At 31.9% G+C, this 16,916-nt stretch overlaps 1 protein-coding gene across 7 annotated transcripts; it reads right to left on the reverse strand.

Moving 5' to 3' along the window:
• Positions 1 to 4: 4 nt before the first annotated feature.
• LOC107617511 (calcium-transporting ATPase 9, plasma membrane-type) lies at positions 5 to 13,675 on the reverse strand. Of its 7 annotated transcripts, none has more exons than XM_088500102.1 (35): positions 13,358 to 13,675; positions 13,148 to 13,267; positions 11,024 to 11,399; positions 10,175 to 10,291; positions 10,050 to 10,089; positions 9,688 to 9,800; positions 9,481 to 9,612; positions 9,301 to 9,390; positions 8,753 to 8,822; positions 8,428 to 8,498; positions 8,266 to 8,349; positions 8,108 to 8,185; positions 7,959 to 8,030; positions 7,502 to 7,585; positions 7,304 to 7,386; positions 7,083 to 7,191; positions 6,943 to 6,998; positions 6,808 to 6,850; positions 6,614 to 6,697; positions 5,877 to 6,014; positions 5,606 to 5,671; positions 5,420 to 5,518; positions 5,079 to 5,189; positions 4,602 to 4,769; positions 4,270 to 4,329; positions 3,886 to 4,050; positions 3,501 to 3,617; positions 3,186 to 3,284; positions 2,793 to 2,930; positions 2,215 to 2,315; positions 1,812 to 1,857; positions 1,569 to 1,700; positions 899 to 1,006; positions 722 to 813; positions 5 to 403 (listed from the first exon to the last, which is right to left on the reverse strand). In XM_088500102.1, exons 3-35 carry the CDS (start codon positions 11,246 to 11,248, stop codon positions 262 to 264), a joined length of 3,333 nt encoding a protein of 1,110 aa, XP_088356228.1. In that variant the 5' UTR covers positions 11,249 to 11,399; positions 13,148 to 13,267; positions 13,358 to 13,675; the 3' UTR covers positions 5 to 261. The 7 variants fall into 7 exon arrangements, with proteins under 7 accessions (XP_088356228.1, XP_088356230.1, XP_088356229.1 ...); XM_088500104.1 differs by having other exon boundaries at positions 13,148 to 13,238; positions 13,358 to 13,642; XM_088500103.1 differs by having other exon boundaries at positions 11,024 to 11,338; positions 13,358 to 13,581.
• Positions 13,676 to 16,916: the final 3,241 nt, after the last annotated feature.

Below are 16,916 nucleotides of genomic sequence, written 5' to 3' on the forward strand. Positions count from 1 at the left end.
AAACATTCATGAACTAGCAGCTAGTAATTCTAACATTATCTAGAAATGTTATAATGTACATCTTCACCCATAAGTATTAGAAAAGGAAAAGGCACAACACTTTAAATCGTTGCCATACTTGCGTTTGAATCCCTTCGGGACATTGTGAAATGATGATGGCTAATGATACATTTAATATACAGTTAAACACATTGAAAATACAAGAAGGGATTAATTAGTAGTAATGCTGAATTATAGTTGCTTTTCTTGTCAGGAGTTAGCTTAACGTGAAAAATTAGTGCTGGGGGTGTTCAGTTGACTTTGTGCGCGAGACCTTCTCCATCTTCTAAGTGGCTTGGCTAAGCAGCGTGACAATGGTGTTTTGGGAACCGGAATGAGTTTTCCGGCAACAGCAAGAGGCCAGCTGTGTGATTGGCAAAAGCACTCGTTATGACTTTGTCCCACATCTCCACTTTAATATTTTTTAGCACATGCATAATTTTTTAAGCTTGAATGTTTTCAGAGGTAGGATTAAACCAACTAGTATTATATAACCCAGACGCGACCAAAATATTGCATGCAAAAATTGTTAACTTAAATATAATTGATTCCAAAAATTTTAGACCAGACCGAGTTTTCGGCTAATCCGGGTCATGAACAGTCTCCATAAGAGTACTAAAATGTGTTGCAAAGTTTCCATAACTATTATAATCAGAAATTACTGCAGGATGAGTAAACTAACCTGACAATGCCAATAACAAGAGAAGCAATCCACAGCTTCCAATCAAGTTTCACTGTTGTGGTGAACTTTCCAAGGAACTCGATGATAATTATCTACGGTTTTAAGTACGATAATGTGAGAAAAACATGCAAGTGTTGAAAAATTAATCATTAAAATAACAAAATGTTGGCTGTTAACCTGAAGGATAAAGGTCATTCCAACAATTCCCATGAAAAGACGGTTCTTAGTCACCCCTTGGAATACATTCATTCCTTCTGGTTTCCGAGCATTGAACTCGTTGAATATCTGTAAGTTGAAAAACATTTAATTTGTCACCAGCAAGGATGCTTATGTCTACATTATATGCAATGGGGTCATTTTTAACCGACCACCAGCATAGTTTCTTTTACTTTTTTTTTTTTTTTTCTTTCTAAAAGGTTTTAGAAATTATTTACACTTGATAAATACTGCACACGACACTTATGTAGACTTTTTCTAGTAAAGTATATGGTTTCTTCAAGTTTTTAAATTCATGTTTCTTTCTAGTAGAGTAGATAGTTGAGACAAAATTATTACGCTTGTTAAAAGATTTAATAATTCCTTATATTTTATATTATGTTATATTTACCAACATTTATTATGATCAATTAACAATTATATATTTGAACATATAAGTAAATTTAAAAAAATTGAACCTTCACATTGACAAAAGAAACAACACAAATTTTTATATTTAGATTTTATAAAAATAGTGATAGAATTTGGTGTATTTAATTTGGATCTCATTATTATCGAATGGAGTTAGATACTAAATGAGTACATCAAAATTAAGTTATACAAACCATTCTCACTTTTAAAATCTACTTACTTGGCACAGGACGAATGCATTGAATATTAAAGTGTTCTTGGTTTGACTGTCAAGGGATTTAGTTTCTTGCTTAGGTATGAAACTTTCACCAGCGAAGTTCAGAACCAGAAGAACAGTAACTTGATAGACAGCCTGTGATGACAAGTAATGCCATTAGAGGATATATGATAAGGAACTACAACAAGTCTCTTACAACACCAAACAAAAAATAAATAAAAATTAAAAATTAAGAAAAACAATTACCTGTACAACCAAGTTTCTCCACATGACATTCGTTATAAGAGGTTCCCTGAAAGACAACATAAGGCCATGATAAAATAATATAGAACACTAGATTGATTTTCTTTTTGTCCCCCTAAAGCATCCTTGAATTCGTCATGATATATATTACAACTAAAATAAAATAAATAGAAGGCGCATATACATGTATGTATGCACTTAAGCGCCCGCTCAGTGCATTACTTATGCCGCAAGAATACGTTAAACAAATACTCTTCATATCCTTTTATCTGGCATTACTTTTTGGTACATTTTTTTAAATGATGTATCTGGATATGTAGCAAAAAAGCCAAAAAGGTGAAAAACATAAAATGGAGTATTAGACTACTCTTCATGAGAAAACCAACCAATCAAAACATATACAAACCTTCGCCCAACAGGTGCTCTGCGCATAAGGCTGTCCGTTGGTGGTTCAGTGGCCAGTGCAAGCGCCCCAAGTGTGTCCATGATAAGGTTGACCCACAGAAGCTGTACGTACCAAAAAGAATGTACATTAAAAACCAACACATACATTTTTAATTCAGCTGTGATGCATGCAGTATATGTAATACAGCCAGTTGACCAGCTCGTGGGTTTTAATGCTAAACGCTGACACGTGAATTTTTAAGTTTAAGCCAGAAAAGTAGCCAACCAAAAGAAAAATCTGAACTACGATCATAAATCATGTAGAGTTTTGCTTTTGGTGGCTTTTTAGCGTAAACAAATTAGACAGCAAATCTTCTGCCATACACTGGCAACTAGTGTCTTACATGATTTGATATTTTTATGTACGTCACAACACTCAAGATTCAGGAAGTTATCCCATCAGCATGCGCAAACAATTATTCATCTGTTTATCTTGCTTTAGAGTCTAAAGTAGATGTTGAATTGTTGAGTCAAAATAATATTACGCCCGAGAGAAGAGAGATAGAATCATAGAGAGATAAGAGAGATAGAGTAGGTTACCTGTACTGCATTCAAAGGAACATCACCAGAGGATATTGCTGCAACAACATTAATTACAAGAGCAGCAACATTAACAGTAAGCTGGAACTGGATGAATTTCTGAATATTTGCATAAACAGAACGTCCCCACCGGACAACCTACACAAAGAGTGAAAAGAAGTTCTTAGCATTGGACCAATCCACCTACTGTCTTAGTGGAATAAATTTCCCGTTAAGTCAAATTCTAATTGTCCCAGTGCATCAGCAAAATTTCCATGTTTCTTAGCCATGGTAAGCAAAACTTTATGGTGAATTATATTTATGCCTAAAGGGCCAAAAGCAAACTGTGGTAAACCAATACTAAAGGACATGTTATATATAATAGATGTTCAATCCAATAAATAAAACACTTACCTTTACTACTGACGCAAAGTTATCATCCAGGATTATAATATCTGAGCTTTCTTTTGCAACTTCAGTTCCTTGGATGCCCATAGAAAGACCAATATCTGCCTAAAATACAAAATAGTAAAACACAAGATCAACTATACAAATTTATAAGGAAACTAATTTAAATTCATGGAAAATGGAACATGACTGTGTAATCAAATAATGATGGCCCAAAGACAGAAGTTAAACTTGAACACCAACTAGCCAGAACACCTATAATAATTGCAAGAATCTATATCCTAGAATGTTGTATGGATGAAACTAAGGAATAAGACAGACCTCGTGAAGTGCAGGGGCATCATTGGTTCCATCTCCTGTGACGGCAACAACTTCACCTCCTTTACGTAGAGCTTGCACAAGCAAAAGCTTGTCATTAGGAGAAGACCTCCCCATGACCTGTATATATATTATGATAATCACAATCAGAAAATATATAACGAACTTGGACAGCATTCCTTCATTTAAGAATATTAATGGAAGAATAAAATTCTTTCATACAGTAGGATAGAGTACTATGATTTTGTCTGATCTTTGTAACCGATTTCATTTAGTGGAATAAGACTTAATTGTTGTTGCTGGTGGTGGAAATTCCTTTCTTGAATATTTGTGTCTACTGTACACGATTTTTTAAAAGAGAAAAGGAATAAAAAGGATCAAAGAATACCGTTATTTTCTTAGCAATCTGTTCCCTTTCTTTTTCGCTTAGTGCACGGAATTTCTTCCCTTCAATTATAACTGGTTCAACAGCTTCCTCATTTGAAGTAAGTATCCCACACTCCAAAGCTATTGCCCTTGCTGTTTGAAGGTTGTCTCCGGTAACCATGCGTACCTGTGAGTTCATACTTCATTGTGTAAGATGTGTGTTTCCTTTTATTACATTTTGGAGTAACACTAACACTAATGCTGGGATAAAGTATGAAACCATGTCCCAACAGACTCACTAATTAATTTCTCATGTTAGCTACTATCTAAACATGAAGATATTAAATTGAGCCTTGATTAATCAATATGAAAACTATACGCATCAAACTTCAAAATGATATATTACCTTGACACCAGCTTTAGAGCATAGTTCCACTGCTTCTTTGACACCAGGGCGACAAGGATCCTAAAGATACAGAATAGTTTTAGCTTAGATGAAGGATAGACCAAGTTAATTTGAGATCATATGGACCAAGTACAACATTCAAATAATAAAAAATATTTCGAAGTGCATCCAGAATAATATAAATAAATAAATCAAATCTCGTAATACATTTACGTTATACGCATCCCTAGAGCCTTGAGCTTTTAAAACAATACTTATGAATATTCAATTTATCAGACACAATCAAGTTTAAGTGTTTAACACTGACAGGAAAACTTATCCTTGAATTTTACCTTTATTCCAACAATAGCAAGCAAAACAAGATCATTTTCTGGTAACGACCATTGGGCCAAATCATCTTCATTAGATGGAACTTTGTCTAATTCATATGATCTGTAAGCAATGGCAACACAACGCAAGCTGCGAGCAGCCATGTTATCAATAGCCTCCTTGAAAGCTACCTGAAAGAAGTTTTACAATAATTAATCAACTTGGAAGATGCTGAAAAAGAAAAATTATCAACTGCTTTCGATTGCTATACTTTGTGAAATATTATCAGTTGTTACGTTAGCTGATTTTGCAAACTTTGGCATAGAGTAAGTTGCTTCAGACAACACTCTAATCGAATTGATAAGAATAAGGTGATTTTAGTGGTAATCACGTTCCATGTTTCTTAAATATTGATACCGATCCATCAAAAGATTTTTTTTTCCTTATCTCCAATGTTCATTTCAGTTATTTTCATCTCAGTACTTGAAGTTGCTGCTAACCTTCTCTCCCTCAATGGATTGCAAATGACCATCTGAATCAAGATATTGCGTACATGCTCCAAGAAGTATTTCTGCAGCTCCTTTCCAATGTATATGTACTCCAGAGCCCTCCTATCAAGATATTACGAAAGAAATGATGGATGAAAATTAATATAATGAATCAATAAAAGAATTAAGTATCCTGGGCACGTGATATGACCATAATAACAAAGAAAACACTTTCACATTTATAACTTCATTTCATTCACGAGCAAAGTTAATCATCAAAAGCTAAAGGGATGAATACTCTGATACTAGTTCAAAAGTACAATGAATGGCAAACAAATATATCAAATTCTCACCAGCTTCACAGCAACACCGCCTCTTTTTTTCTCGGAATTAAAGGGGAAGACATGGAGAACTGTCGTATTTGATCTGAGAAGACTGAAATTCATACCCAACTGCAATATGTACAAGTTGAGCTTCAATCAATAGAGGGAAGGCGTGGAAGAGCAATAATAATAATAGAGGAAAAACAGCAAAGGTACCTTTACTGCCCATGAAAGAATTGCCTTCTCTGTAGGAGATCCTGAAATCTCTGCCTCTCCCCCTTCCTACGAAACCAAATTCAGTCACAAATGTAACGGTTAATAAATATTAAATGACTCAGACATCAACAATTATGTCTAAGCTGTAAGAAGTTTTCAACTTGAAGAATCACAAGATACTGTTATTAGCAGAGCACATAAATTAGCACCAAACTATACAGCATAAAATGGAATCCTAGAAACACTTGTTAAATTATGTTCGAAGGCAAACCTTAGGCACAAAAACATTTCCAGTAGTATTCTGGGCAATGCCCTCGTTTATCAAGGATAAAACTTCCGGATTTAACTTTGATGAGTCATCTGGTGGATTTAATTTGTTCCTTCCAACATATGCCTCAACTACAGTCATCTGTAATGAAACAAAATAAGTTATTATCAAACCACAATAACTCAAGGATTCTTCTATTTATTTTATTCTTTGAGAAGGATAACTGATGGATTTTAACACACACGTAGGAATTAGGAAGAATGAAATAGTACACATGTTACAATTTGTTTAACCCTTTTTTTTTCTTTTGACGGGAAAATTGTAAAACCTTTGATAGACAATGTCTATTACAAAAACATGAACACATCTCAACAAGACAACAACAGGACAGCTGAAGCTACTAGTAGAATTACTGATATTTTATGAGTTCTCTTCTATTTCTCCATATTATCCTTAATAAATAAATCCTTCCCTTGTAAATATAACAGCCAGCAATTTGTAAAGGACAATGGAAATCAGAGTATGAAATCAAATTAAGCATGGAAGATGGAAAGCAGTACAGACACCACAAGTGGACTGAAAATTTTGGGAGAGCTGTAATGACAGAAGTGTTTTGAAACCAAAACCGCCTCAACTAAATAGAAGATTGGTTGTATATATTAAATAACTTTTCTGAAGATTTGATTCATTTGCACATATGTAATTTTTAGTTTACTCAGGGATTTATATATGGATCTTGCCTGATTTAAGGTCAATGTTCCTGTCTTATCACTGCATATTGTTGTCGCAGAGCCCATAGTTTCACAGGCTGACAGCCTCCGAACCTGCAAACCTTTAGTGGTTAGAAAAGAATAAAGATGTTCTAACATCAATAACAACATCAAATTATTGGCACAAGTAAGATATCATAGTGGCGGTATTAGACAATACTAACCAGGGCTTTGTCTCTCATCATTTTCCGCATTGAGTATGCCAGGCTATAATAGAAAGCAACAAAGAAAACTACGATTAAAATAAGACAATAATATCACACCTATGTCGTCGAAATAACCTACCAACATGTGCTTACGTTAAGGTAACAGCCAAAGGTAGACCTTCAGGCACTGCGACAACCACAATGGTAACCTGCATGCATGGCTCCGTATTTAGTTTCAAACTACTAAAAGTTTGAAGAAGAAGATGGACGAAATAGTTCAAACTCGGACTTACTGCAATGGTGAAAATTTTGATGACGCCATCAACTGCAGTACTTGCTTTAGTTTTTCCGGCAACAAATTCCACGTTTCCATCATCATCAGTAGAATGGCCAGAAAAGTATCTAGAATTCAAGCCATGACATTGTAAGTCAGGGATGGCATTGAGCCTATTTAGTGAGCTATCAGTATTAAATGTTTAAAAATAATAATAAAATAAATAATAATCAAGATTACCTGCCCAAGAGGACTGCTAGCACTAAAACAGCTACAGAAAGCCCAACTACACCAATAAAAGTTGCTACTCCATTCAAACGTACCTATTGCATGCCAACAAAACAGATGTAGTTTAAGTTTTGACACATCAACAAGTAATTTCTAAAGTAACAGCTTTTCTTTCTTTCTATCTAATGGGATGGTGGAGCAGAGTGGAACCTGCAATGGAGTCTCTTCTCCATTATCCTCTGAGATACTTGCCATCAACAATCCCCACTCTGTATTTATACCAACACCAGTTACCTACAGATGGCAGTATAAAATGTGAATCCACTGCAGTTATTATACTACATACTTTTTAACAGAGATAGAACAACCAAAAACAACAGAATCATAATTTAATTTAATAAAAAGATAATAATTATTATACGAAACAAAAATTAAATTCATTGAATTAGAATGACACCCAAACTTATCTAAACAACCAGTAACTAAAGTTAAATTTTAAAGGAGGGATCTTTAACAAATGAAAAATCAAAGTTACACTTTTCCAGAGGGGGGGGGGATTACTAACACTTAGGTTATTCAATTAAAAACATTTTAATAAGACGGATACTTTTTGCACCAAAATTCAATTATTTTTACGCCAGCAATCAGAGGATATAATATATTATACCAGCATAACTCCAACTCCATCAGCCACTTTGCAACCAGACATCAAAAAGGGTGATTTGTGATCCTTGTGAACCTGCATAGCACTATTTGTTTAAAAGTCATAAACTAAAAACCAATAATTTACGTGATTAGAAGGTACAAGAAACATACAATTTTGCTTTCACCCGTCATACTGGATTCATCAACGGCAAGTGAATGACCCGTGATTAATACTCCATCAGCAGGAACCTGAGCAAAGTAGTACAGTAAGAAATGCAGAAAGGAAACTCTTCAATTTCCCAACAAACTCAAATAGAATGCAAATTCACCTGATCTCCTATTTTAAGCGGTACTACATCACCAACAACAATGTCAAATATCGACAATTTAACTGTTCTGCCACCTCTCATGACCTGTAACAAGTTCATTAGTACGTGATCATAGATAAGGTTTCAAATAAAGTTATGTTACAATAATACAATGTTACACACCTCCAACTGTATATTTTGTTTCTCTGCATTCAAATTCTTAAACTGCAGAGATTGCCGATAATCACTGACAGCTGACAGATAAAAAGGAAAATACAACCACATAAATTCAGCAATGAACTGAATCGATATACAGCTTGTTTTACTATCGGCAAAAAACCAAAAAGAAGAGAAGAAAAGAGAGCATAAAGCAAAAGTTTATCCAAATCTCAAAGTGACTCTCTTGTGGACATACTCTAGATTGGATTTAATTCATTGCTTTCTTGATTTTCCATCCAATACAAAATAAAACAACCTTGTAAAAGAAAATAAGGATTGTACACAATACCTGTAACTACAATGACCAGAAAAACCGCAAAAGCAATGCTTCCCCCATCATACCATCCTTCACTCAAACCCTAGCAGTTATAAATGAAAGCAAGAATAAACCTCAGATACTGATAATATCATAATGCTTTCAACGGAATGGAAGAAACATTATATACAACAAGAACGATAACTGGATGTAGTAAACTGTTTTTATATAGCGAATATCAACTAGAGATTATTCACTTCACTTTATAATGTATGGCAGGTTAGTGGCATACTTCAATGATTGAGGACAAGAATATGTCAGAACATAGATTTCATGAAGACAACTAGAATCGCATCTTTTATTAATTTTTTTAAGTTGCATGAATTGTATGCGTTAATAAACCCAATTTTTGCATCACATTCGACAAAAACATAGGGTGATGAATCAGTTTCTTCGTGTAGAAGATATATGGAATTCCTGACTCATAATTAAGTTTCATTTCCTTCTACAGAGGCACAGACCATTCGTCACCAATGCTCAATTTACTATTATGATCTGAAAATATGAGAGTTTAACCACACCTCTGTTTTTATTCCAAGCACCAATGAGACAACTGCTGCTATAATCAATATTATAAGAGTTAGATCTTGCCATGCTTCCCATAAAAACCTCTGTAAATCAATCAAATTCACAATTAATTCATCAACTGAAATTTCTTTTGGGAAAAAAAAAAAGGAAGGATAAAATCATAAAGACTATACCCAGAAGCTTCTTCCTTTTTTCCGAGGATATGTGTTAGTTCCATAAGCATTTTTCCTTTTTAGTAAATCAGCATCATCTCCACTAATTCCTTTATCGAGATTTGACCTTAATAAATTTGATAAGCCCTTGACCTGAACAAGATATCACTGGATAATATTAGCAAAGGATATTACTTAAATAGCCAAAAGAATATATTGTAGACTTGCCCCTCCATATTCTTCTAAAGCAGAAGTGTTCTGCTCCTTAGAAACTGAAGAAAGTTGTTCGAGCCCAATTCCAAAGTCACCAACTGGATGTGCAGGTGTCGGTGCTGTTATCACTGGATAATTCAAAATATAAATTGAAGGTTCGTCACAACTAATAAGTAACTCAAACAGCTGATGGAAAAATCACATGCAGTTATGTGTATTTAGGGTTGTAACAGATAATAATTGAATCTGTACAATGGTGGCTAGTTAACATATTACTGCTTTCTTAATAGAGGAACAAAAAATGGTCACCAAAATCTTTAAATTTTGAAGAGTGAAAGAGTAAAAGAAACTGTACATAAGTTAGAAAGAAAATATACCTAATTCACGTTCACCAGCCAATCTGAAAAGCAATGCTGCCTAATATAACAATTAAACATTGATTAAAAAAAGTGAAATATGGTTAGAAACAATAGAAAACATCTTTGCCATTTCAAAACATTACTCTTATGACTTGTGCATGGGCTCTAATCAAGCTTTTCTTTTGCTGTCTCTCCTCTTCCTTTTTTAGGTCCAAGGTATATCTAAAGCGCCTTGATGCATTGAGCACGAGTGCTGCTTGCTGCACGAGAGAAACTCAAGATTAGATTCCTCAAAAAACAGCATTATACTATAATAATATTTCTAATAAAATTACAGTAGTTGAACATAATCCGGTGATTAAAATGATGTCTAAACTGGCTTCAATTGGTGAATTATCCATGACTTAATCTACTGCATTAGAATATTAAGTGCTGCTTACCAACCAGAAATTCAATTATAATTCATTCATATATCCTTTTTATCAAATTTTAAAAGGAGGGGAAAAAAAGGAAAAAGAAAAACGCATCTTCATCGAAATAAATGCGAAATAAGTTTCACCGAACATATATTGCTTCACACATATTATAATACTTCAAGTTCGTGCATCATTATCTCTTTCGTTCCCTTATTTGTATCTTAATTTTTCAATATAAAAAAGCTGATACGTCAGACATTGCTTTTCTTCACCTTTTAGGAATCACTTAATTTATAACCTCTCCTTAGAAGCAAGAAAAACAATATCTCGTTACTATTTTATTCAACCCTTTCGATACATCATCAGCTTTGCATATCACTATAACGAAATGACAGATATAAAATCAAACAGCAAAATAACGGAACGAAACTCTCATTCAGCTCAAAACATCTCGAGCATTGCATGGATCTCTCACAACAACAACAACGACGCCGCATTGCAGATTTGCAGAACGAGCTACGTAATATATACAGAAAATAGAGAAAACAAATGATTAGAAGAGAAAAGGATGCTTACTCTCCAACGGCGGAGGGTCTCGATGGGCGCATGCTTGGTGTGTTGAATATCGAAAGGATCATTTGGATCTGCAACATCGTCGTCGTCGTTGTGGTCGTCGTCGTCATAATCGAGATTGACGGCAGCGGAAGCAGCAGCAGCAGGAGGAGGAGGAGGAGTGCGTCGCTGTTCGGTGGCGTCAGAATGCCTGGTGTCGACGGTTACGGTTATGTGGCCGTTGGTCATATTTGCAAATCCCAATGCGAATTCGAATGCCAATACCAGCCGATAACATCAACAACCGCAACAACGCTTTCTTTCAAATGCTGCTTATTACTGCGCGTGCGTGGGAAACAAAAAAGGCCCACGCGCACAAAACGCACACACGCCAATTACACTGTAATAATAATATTATAAATTAATTTTTATTATTAGCAACAAACACTAAACCACAGAGCTCACAAATTAAAATTCACCAGCAAAATTAGTAATAAAATTTTCAATTATTTTATAATTAAAATGAGGACTGAAAATGAGTTGTTATTTGGGTGGCAATGCTAGAGTGGCGCTGCATTCCGTTATATTTTGGTCGACGCTCAACAAACTTTCATTATCGCTTTACTATTCTTTTTCTCTGGTTCCTTTCTAAACATAGAATTATACAACATATACTATGGTAAGTGCCAGTACTCATAACTGATAACTAATTACTAGCCTGTTTAACAAATTATCTAATTAATTCAACTCTTCTAAATGTAGAGATCGTTGTGCAAGTACAAATAAAGCATACAATAATTCCAACCATTAATAATTAAGATCAATGCAGACACAGTTGTTATGCTAACTACTTTGCGTATTTATCTAAAGAGTCATCTAATACCTACTCATCTATCAATTTATGATTCAATTTATATATGTTTAAAAGATATATAAAAAATGTAAATAATATAAGTATTTTTTGGAGGGAGAGAAGGTCCTTAAGAAATGTTATGTCCCGTTTGATTTTGAAAATAATAGTATATTACTATCAACAGTGGCAGAGCTTGAAATAAAATTTTGGGGGCAGATAGAAGATAATTGTCAAGATGTTTTTGATATGGATCTCATTTAAGATAAACTCGTCTAACCTCATCTCTCTTATTTGGGTGATATTGTCAAATTTAAAGCCGTTTTCCACGGTCTTATTTCAAAAAATTAAGGTCAAACTCATCAGATGCAACTCTTTGATCATTTGGAGGTTGTATCTTACTTTTTTCATGATTCATTAAAGTAGAAGAACTATCTACAGGTGTTGATATTGTAAAAGTTATATGTTCTCTTTCTTGAATATTAGCCTTCCTCTTAAAAAATGCATCAATTTTTTTATTTTTCATGATTATTTTATATAAAAATTTGAATATATATCCTGTAAAATATGTAAAAAAAGAAGTTAGAATGACAAATATTAAAATTTATAATATTTATTGAATTTTTTATCAATTTATATAAATACAATAATATCAATACTTATTGAATATTCTAATATTTTTTATCATATAAAAAATTAAATTAAATAAAGAGTAAAATGTAAAATGTAAAATAATACTAAATTACATAAATAAAAAATACCTAACTTTTTATATTTGAACTCAAAGGTAGAGAAAGTGTTGCTTATTGAATAGAGAATTGCAAAATGCGAATACACTCAGTTAAGTCTAAATCTAACATGTTTTGAATATTTAAAACTAAAAATTATTGTGCAATAAAAGCAAAAGATGAAAATTGAACTTTGATATTTTAAGTCTAACAAAATATTTGAACCAATTGAACAATTTTTTATTTTTTGAAAAAAAATTACTAATTTTTTTTTCAAAAGTTTGGGCCATGGTCCCTTGTCTTTAACTAAACTCCGCCCTGACTATCAAACTCTTAATTATTAAAAATATAATAAAATTTGCATAAAAAGTGACAATATTGTATATGTATAACAAAAAAGAGTACTAGTCAGTGACAGATATATATAACTCATTTATACAATAAAAAATATTATTTTTAAAATAACTTTTTTATATTAAATTATTTAAAAACAAATAGATTTAATTTTACTATTTTCGATGTTATGATCAGATCCTGTATTATTTCAGAAAGTTTATATAAAATAATTACCTGAACATGCATGAGATGATGAGAAAATATATCTATGAAATCGACGAGTTGCCACTTCCATGCTAAGTAGTGTAACTATCATCTGAAGGAGCTTTACATTATTGAAGAAGACGCATCTTCCTATACATTTTAATATCCATCAATATTATGATTTTATGTGCAATGGAAGTAATTAAAATAAGAAAACCAAATAATGATAATAATACATACCGTATGAAAAAGATGTGTGGATTTGGAAATAGAAGTGGATGAGTGTTGAGTGTTGAGTGAAAGAGAGTCTGATCCCATTGCAGATACCACTTATTAGCAGCTTCTTACTACTTCTTTCTTAAGTGTGTGGGAAGAGAAAAAGCTATTATTACTTTCTGGGTTTTGTATGTAGGAAATAGAGATTATAGAAGATTGACTTCAACGACCTTAATTTGGTGCGTGTCAATGGAAATCTAAGGGTACGCACCTACTATTACGAAACTTCGTGGAAACTTCCCACTTCCCAGGTCGTGATTCCAACAAAGCATCTATGTATATATATATATTTATAAAATTTTAAGTATATCAATATATTGATTTTTCAATCATTTTTAACCGTTAATGTTAATTATATATATCTATATGAGAAAGTATTGGGAATCAATATTAATTGTGTATAATAAATTAAAAAAATTAAAATAAAAAATTAAATTATTAATTAATTATTTAATTTTAAATTTTAAAATTAAAATTAGTATTTAAATCATTTCACATTGTATACGGTTATTTCTAATTTTATCATAACATCCAATACACGTTCAAAACTCACCGTCATCTTCTTCGATTCTCATCTCGCGTCGCTGAATTTCTCGCCGTCCATACCGAGGCCGCCGCATCCTCCCACCAACACCGTCCTCACCTCCGCCAGTCAGCCCGATGCGCCTCGCTCTCCGACGCTCAGCCTAACGTTGCTGCCGCTATTTTCGTGCCTCTCTTCCAAACCGACTTTGCTTTTTCCCATTCCTTCAAGTTTCTTCTCATCGATGATACCACCGTACTCTTCTTCTTTTATCCAAGCATGGTTATTGGTTAGCTTCTTTCATTATTTGAACCCTATGCTTTACAATAGTGCCGCTTTTGTTATGACTAGTCCTTTAAAATTATGTTTCACCACAATAATAGTTTTTTCTTTTTATTCATCATCTTCTTCTATTTTAATGGTCAATTTATGATGGTCATTTTAGTAGGTATGTCTAGGGGTGACAAACGGGCCTAAACCCGTCCGCGTAACTCGCCAAAAAAGGCGGGCTGGGCTGGAAAATTGGGACTGCCTAACCCGCACCGCTAAAACCGCAGGCTTTGGCGGGCTTTGGCCGCCCCGCCGGGCTTAAAATTTTTTTAGCAAAGAGTATTTTTACAATTTTTTTACCAAAACCCAACTTCCCACAACCCAACTTATAAGAGAATGAAGATGAAAATTGAGTATTTTGAATTATATTTATTTTGTTTTAGAGACAATATTTATAATTATGTTTTGGATTATGTTTATTTTGTTTTGGGAACAATATTTATAATTATGTTTTGGATGAAAACTTGGTTTATAATTATATTTATTAGATATTTATAATTACAAAGACTTTAATGTTTGTGAATATAAAAATTATAATTTGTTTATACTTTTAGAAATTATAATAGTTAAAAGTAAAAAATAGGAGAGATTTTTTTATGTCTTTATATATATTATTTAATAGTTAAAAGTAAAAAAAAAAAAAGAGGTTATTTGGCGGGCTTAGCCCGCCGGCTCGCTAGCCCGCCGTTAGGCGGGGCGGGTTAGGGTTCTGGGACCACCTCACTAGGCGGGGAAGGGCGGGCTTCTAGCGGGGCGGGGCGGGGTGGGCTTACCCGCTTGCCACCCCCGTATGTGGATGGCTATTTTATTTTTATGTAGATGATTATTTTGATTGGATTGAGTTTAGTTATATATAATTAAAATATGTTAGATGTTCAATTCATTAGGTATGCGGATAATTATTTTTATCCTTAAGTGAATGGTTATTTTTATTAAGGAGTGAGTGACGTGTGGCAAGTCAAGTATCGACAGTGAAATGGGATGATTATTGATGAATGTAGGATGACTGCCAGTTGAAAAAGAAGAGAGTATTAGAGGATTTCAGATAATTATTTTTTTAAAATAACTAACTAGATTTTTTAAAAATTTAAAATTTGAAATTTAATTTAAAATAATTGAATAAGAATTTTTAAATTTATTATTTTGTAGATAATTTTTATTTTTAATTCATATTGGACTAAATAAACAACTCATTATATATATTGTATAAATATTCCATTAATTTTTTAACAAGGACTCATATTATATATATTTTTATAATTAAAAATTACTGAAACATTGATGTATTTGTTTTAAAAGTTTCCATATATATATATATATATATATATATATATAAAATGTTTTTCAATGTCACATTGCTCTAAATAAAGTAGATGGCATTTCCTAGTTGGAAAATTCACTTAATTATATATGTCAATTGTTTAGTTTTTTTTATTAAATTGATTAAACGTATATATTTTGTTACGGCAAATAAGTATTTTTTTTTTAATAATTAAAGTTCAATGTTTATTTATTATTAAGATTAGACTATTATTAGATTAAACATTTAAAATTTTTTTATTAAATATAAAAGATCTTTAGTTGTTAAAAAAATATTAATTAATAATTTAATATATTTTTTATATAAAAATTAATTTTATTTTAAATTATTATCAAATTATATAATAATATTATATTTTTTTTGTAACTCGTAAATCAAAACTAATATGATCAAATTAGATTGGGAAAAGTTATATTTTTTAAATTATATTAATTAAATTATATTTTTTTAAATTATTTTTTGTATATATATTTTATTATGGAAAAGTTTAGAGGACCAGCAATTTTGTTAAATTCTGACCAGCATATAACCAGCAAAGAAAAGTGAGTCATTAGATGAAATCTCACACCAATTTCACACCATTAAAACTATCATTGATAGCTATTTGATGGCTACAAATTACAAAAATTGCTGCCCCCTAACATTCCTCTTTTATTTTTATGCAATGCTCCTATAGTCACATAACTAATATGTATGTCTAAGGTGTTTTCTGTATTACTTAAATTTCAGATATAGAATTTAAAAATTAAAAAAATAAATTTTATTATTCTTTATCTCTATTTTTAAATAATTTAAACAAAAATTTTACAGACGCTGAAGAATCTCTCTATGTCTAATTGTTTTCAGACATTGCTGTCATTTCGACCCAAAACACGTTGCAATGACCCAGAAAATGGGGCATTATTAAGGCACAATTATTTACACAAAGGTTTTATTGATTAAATAAAAAACTGCTAAGAATACAAAATAAAATATTTAAAAATTTTAAAAATTGTAAATATAAATTTGTAATAGAATATACCAATTATATTATTTTTAATGATATTTTAATGATAGTATGTTATATATATATATATATATATATATATATATATATATATATATATACGTGATACATGCATGTGTCATGTGTGTATATGACTAGTGAAATTTTTATTGTAAAATAAATTAAACTTTTAGATCTAATAAATAATAATCACACTATAATTTATCTCATTTTTAGGATAGTGCAAATAATGTGCAATAGAAAAATCTCACAATAATTTGTATAATAGTTGGGTTTTATATTTTCTAAATTTATATATTTAACTTTTTAAAAAATATGAGATAAATTTATAATCTTAATATTT

Source organism: Arachis ipaensis, chromosome B9 (assembly GCF_059453495.1).
Source record: "Arachis ipaensis isolate K30076 ecotype BB chromosome B9, ASM5945349v1, whole genome shotgun sequence".
In the NCBI taxonomy this organism is placed as follows: Eukaryota; Viridiplantae; Streptophyta; class Magnoliopsida; order Fabales; family Fabaceae; genus Arachis; species Arachis ipaensis.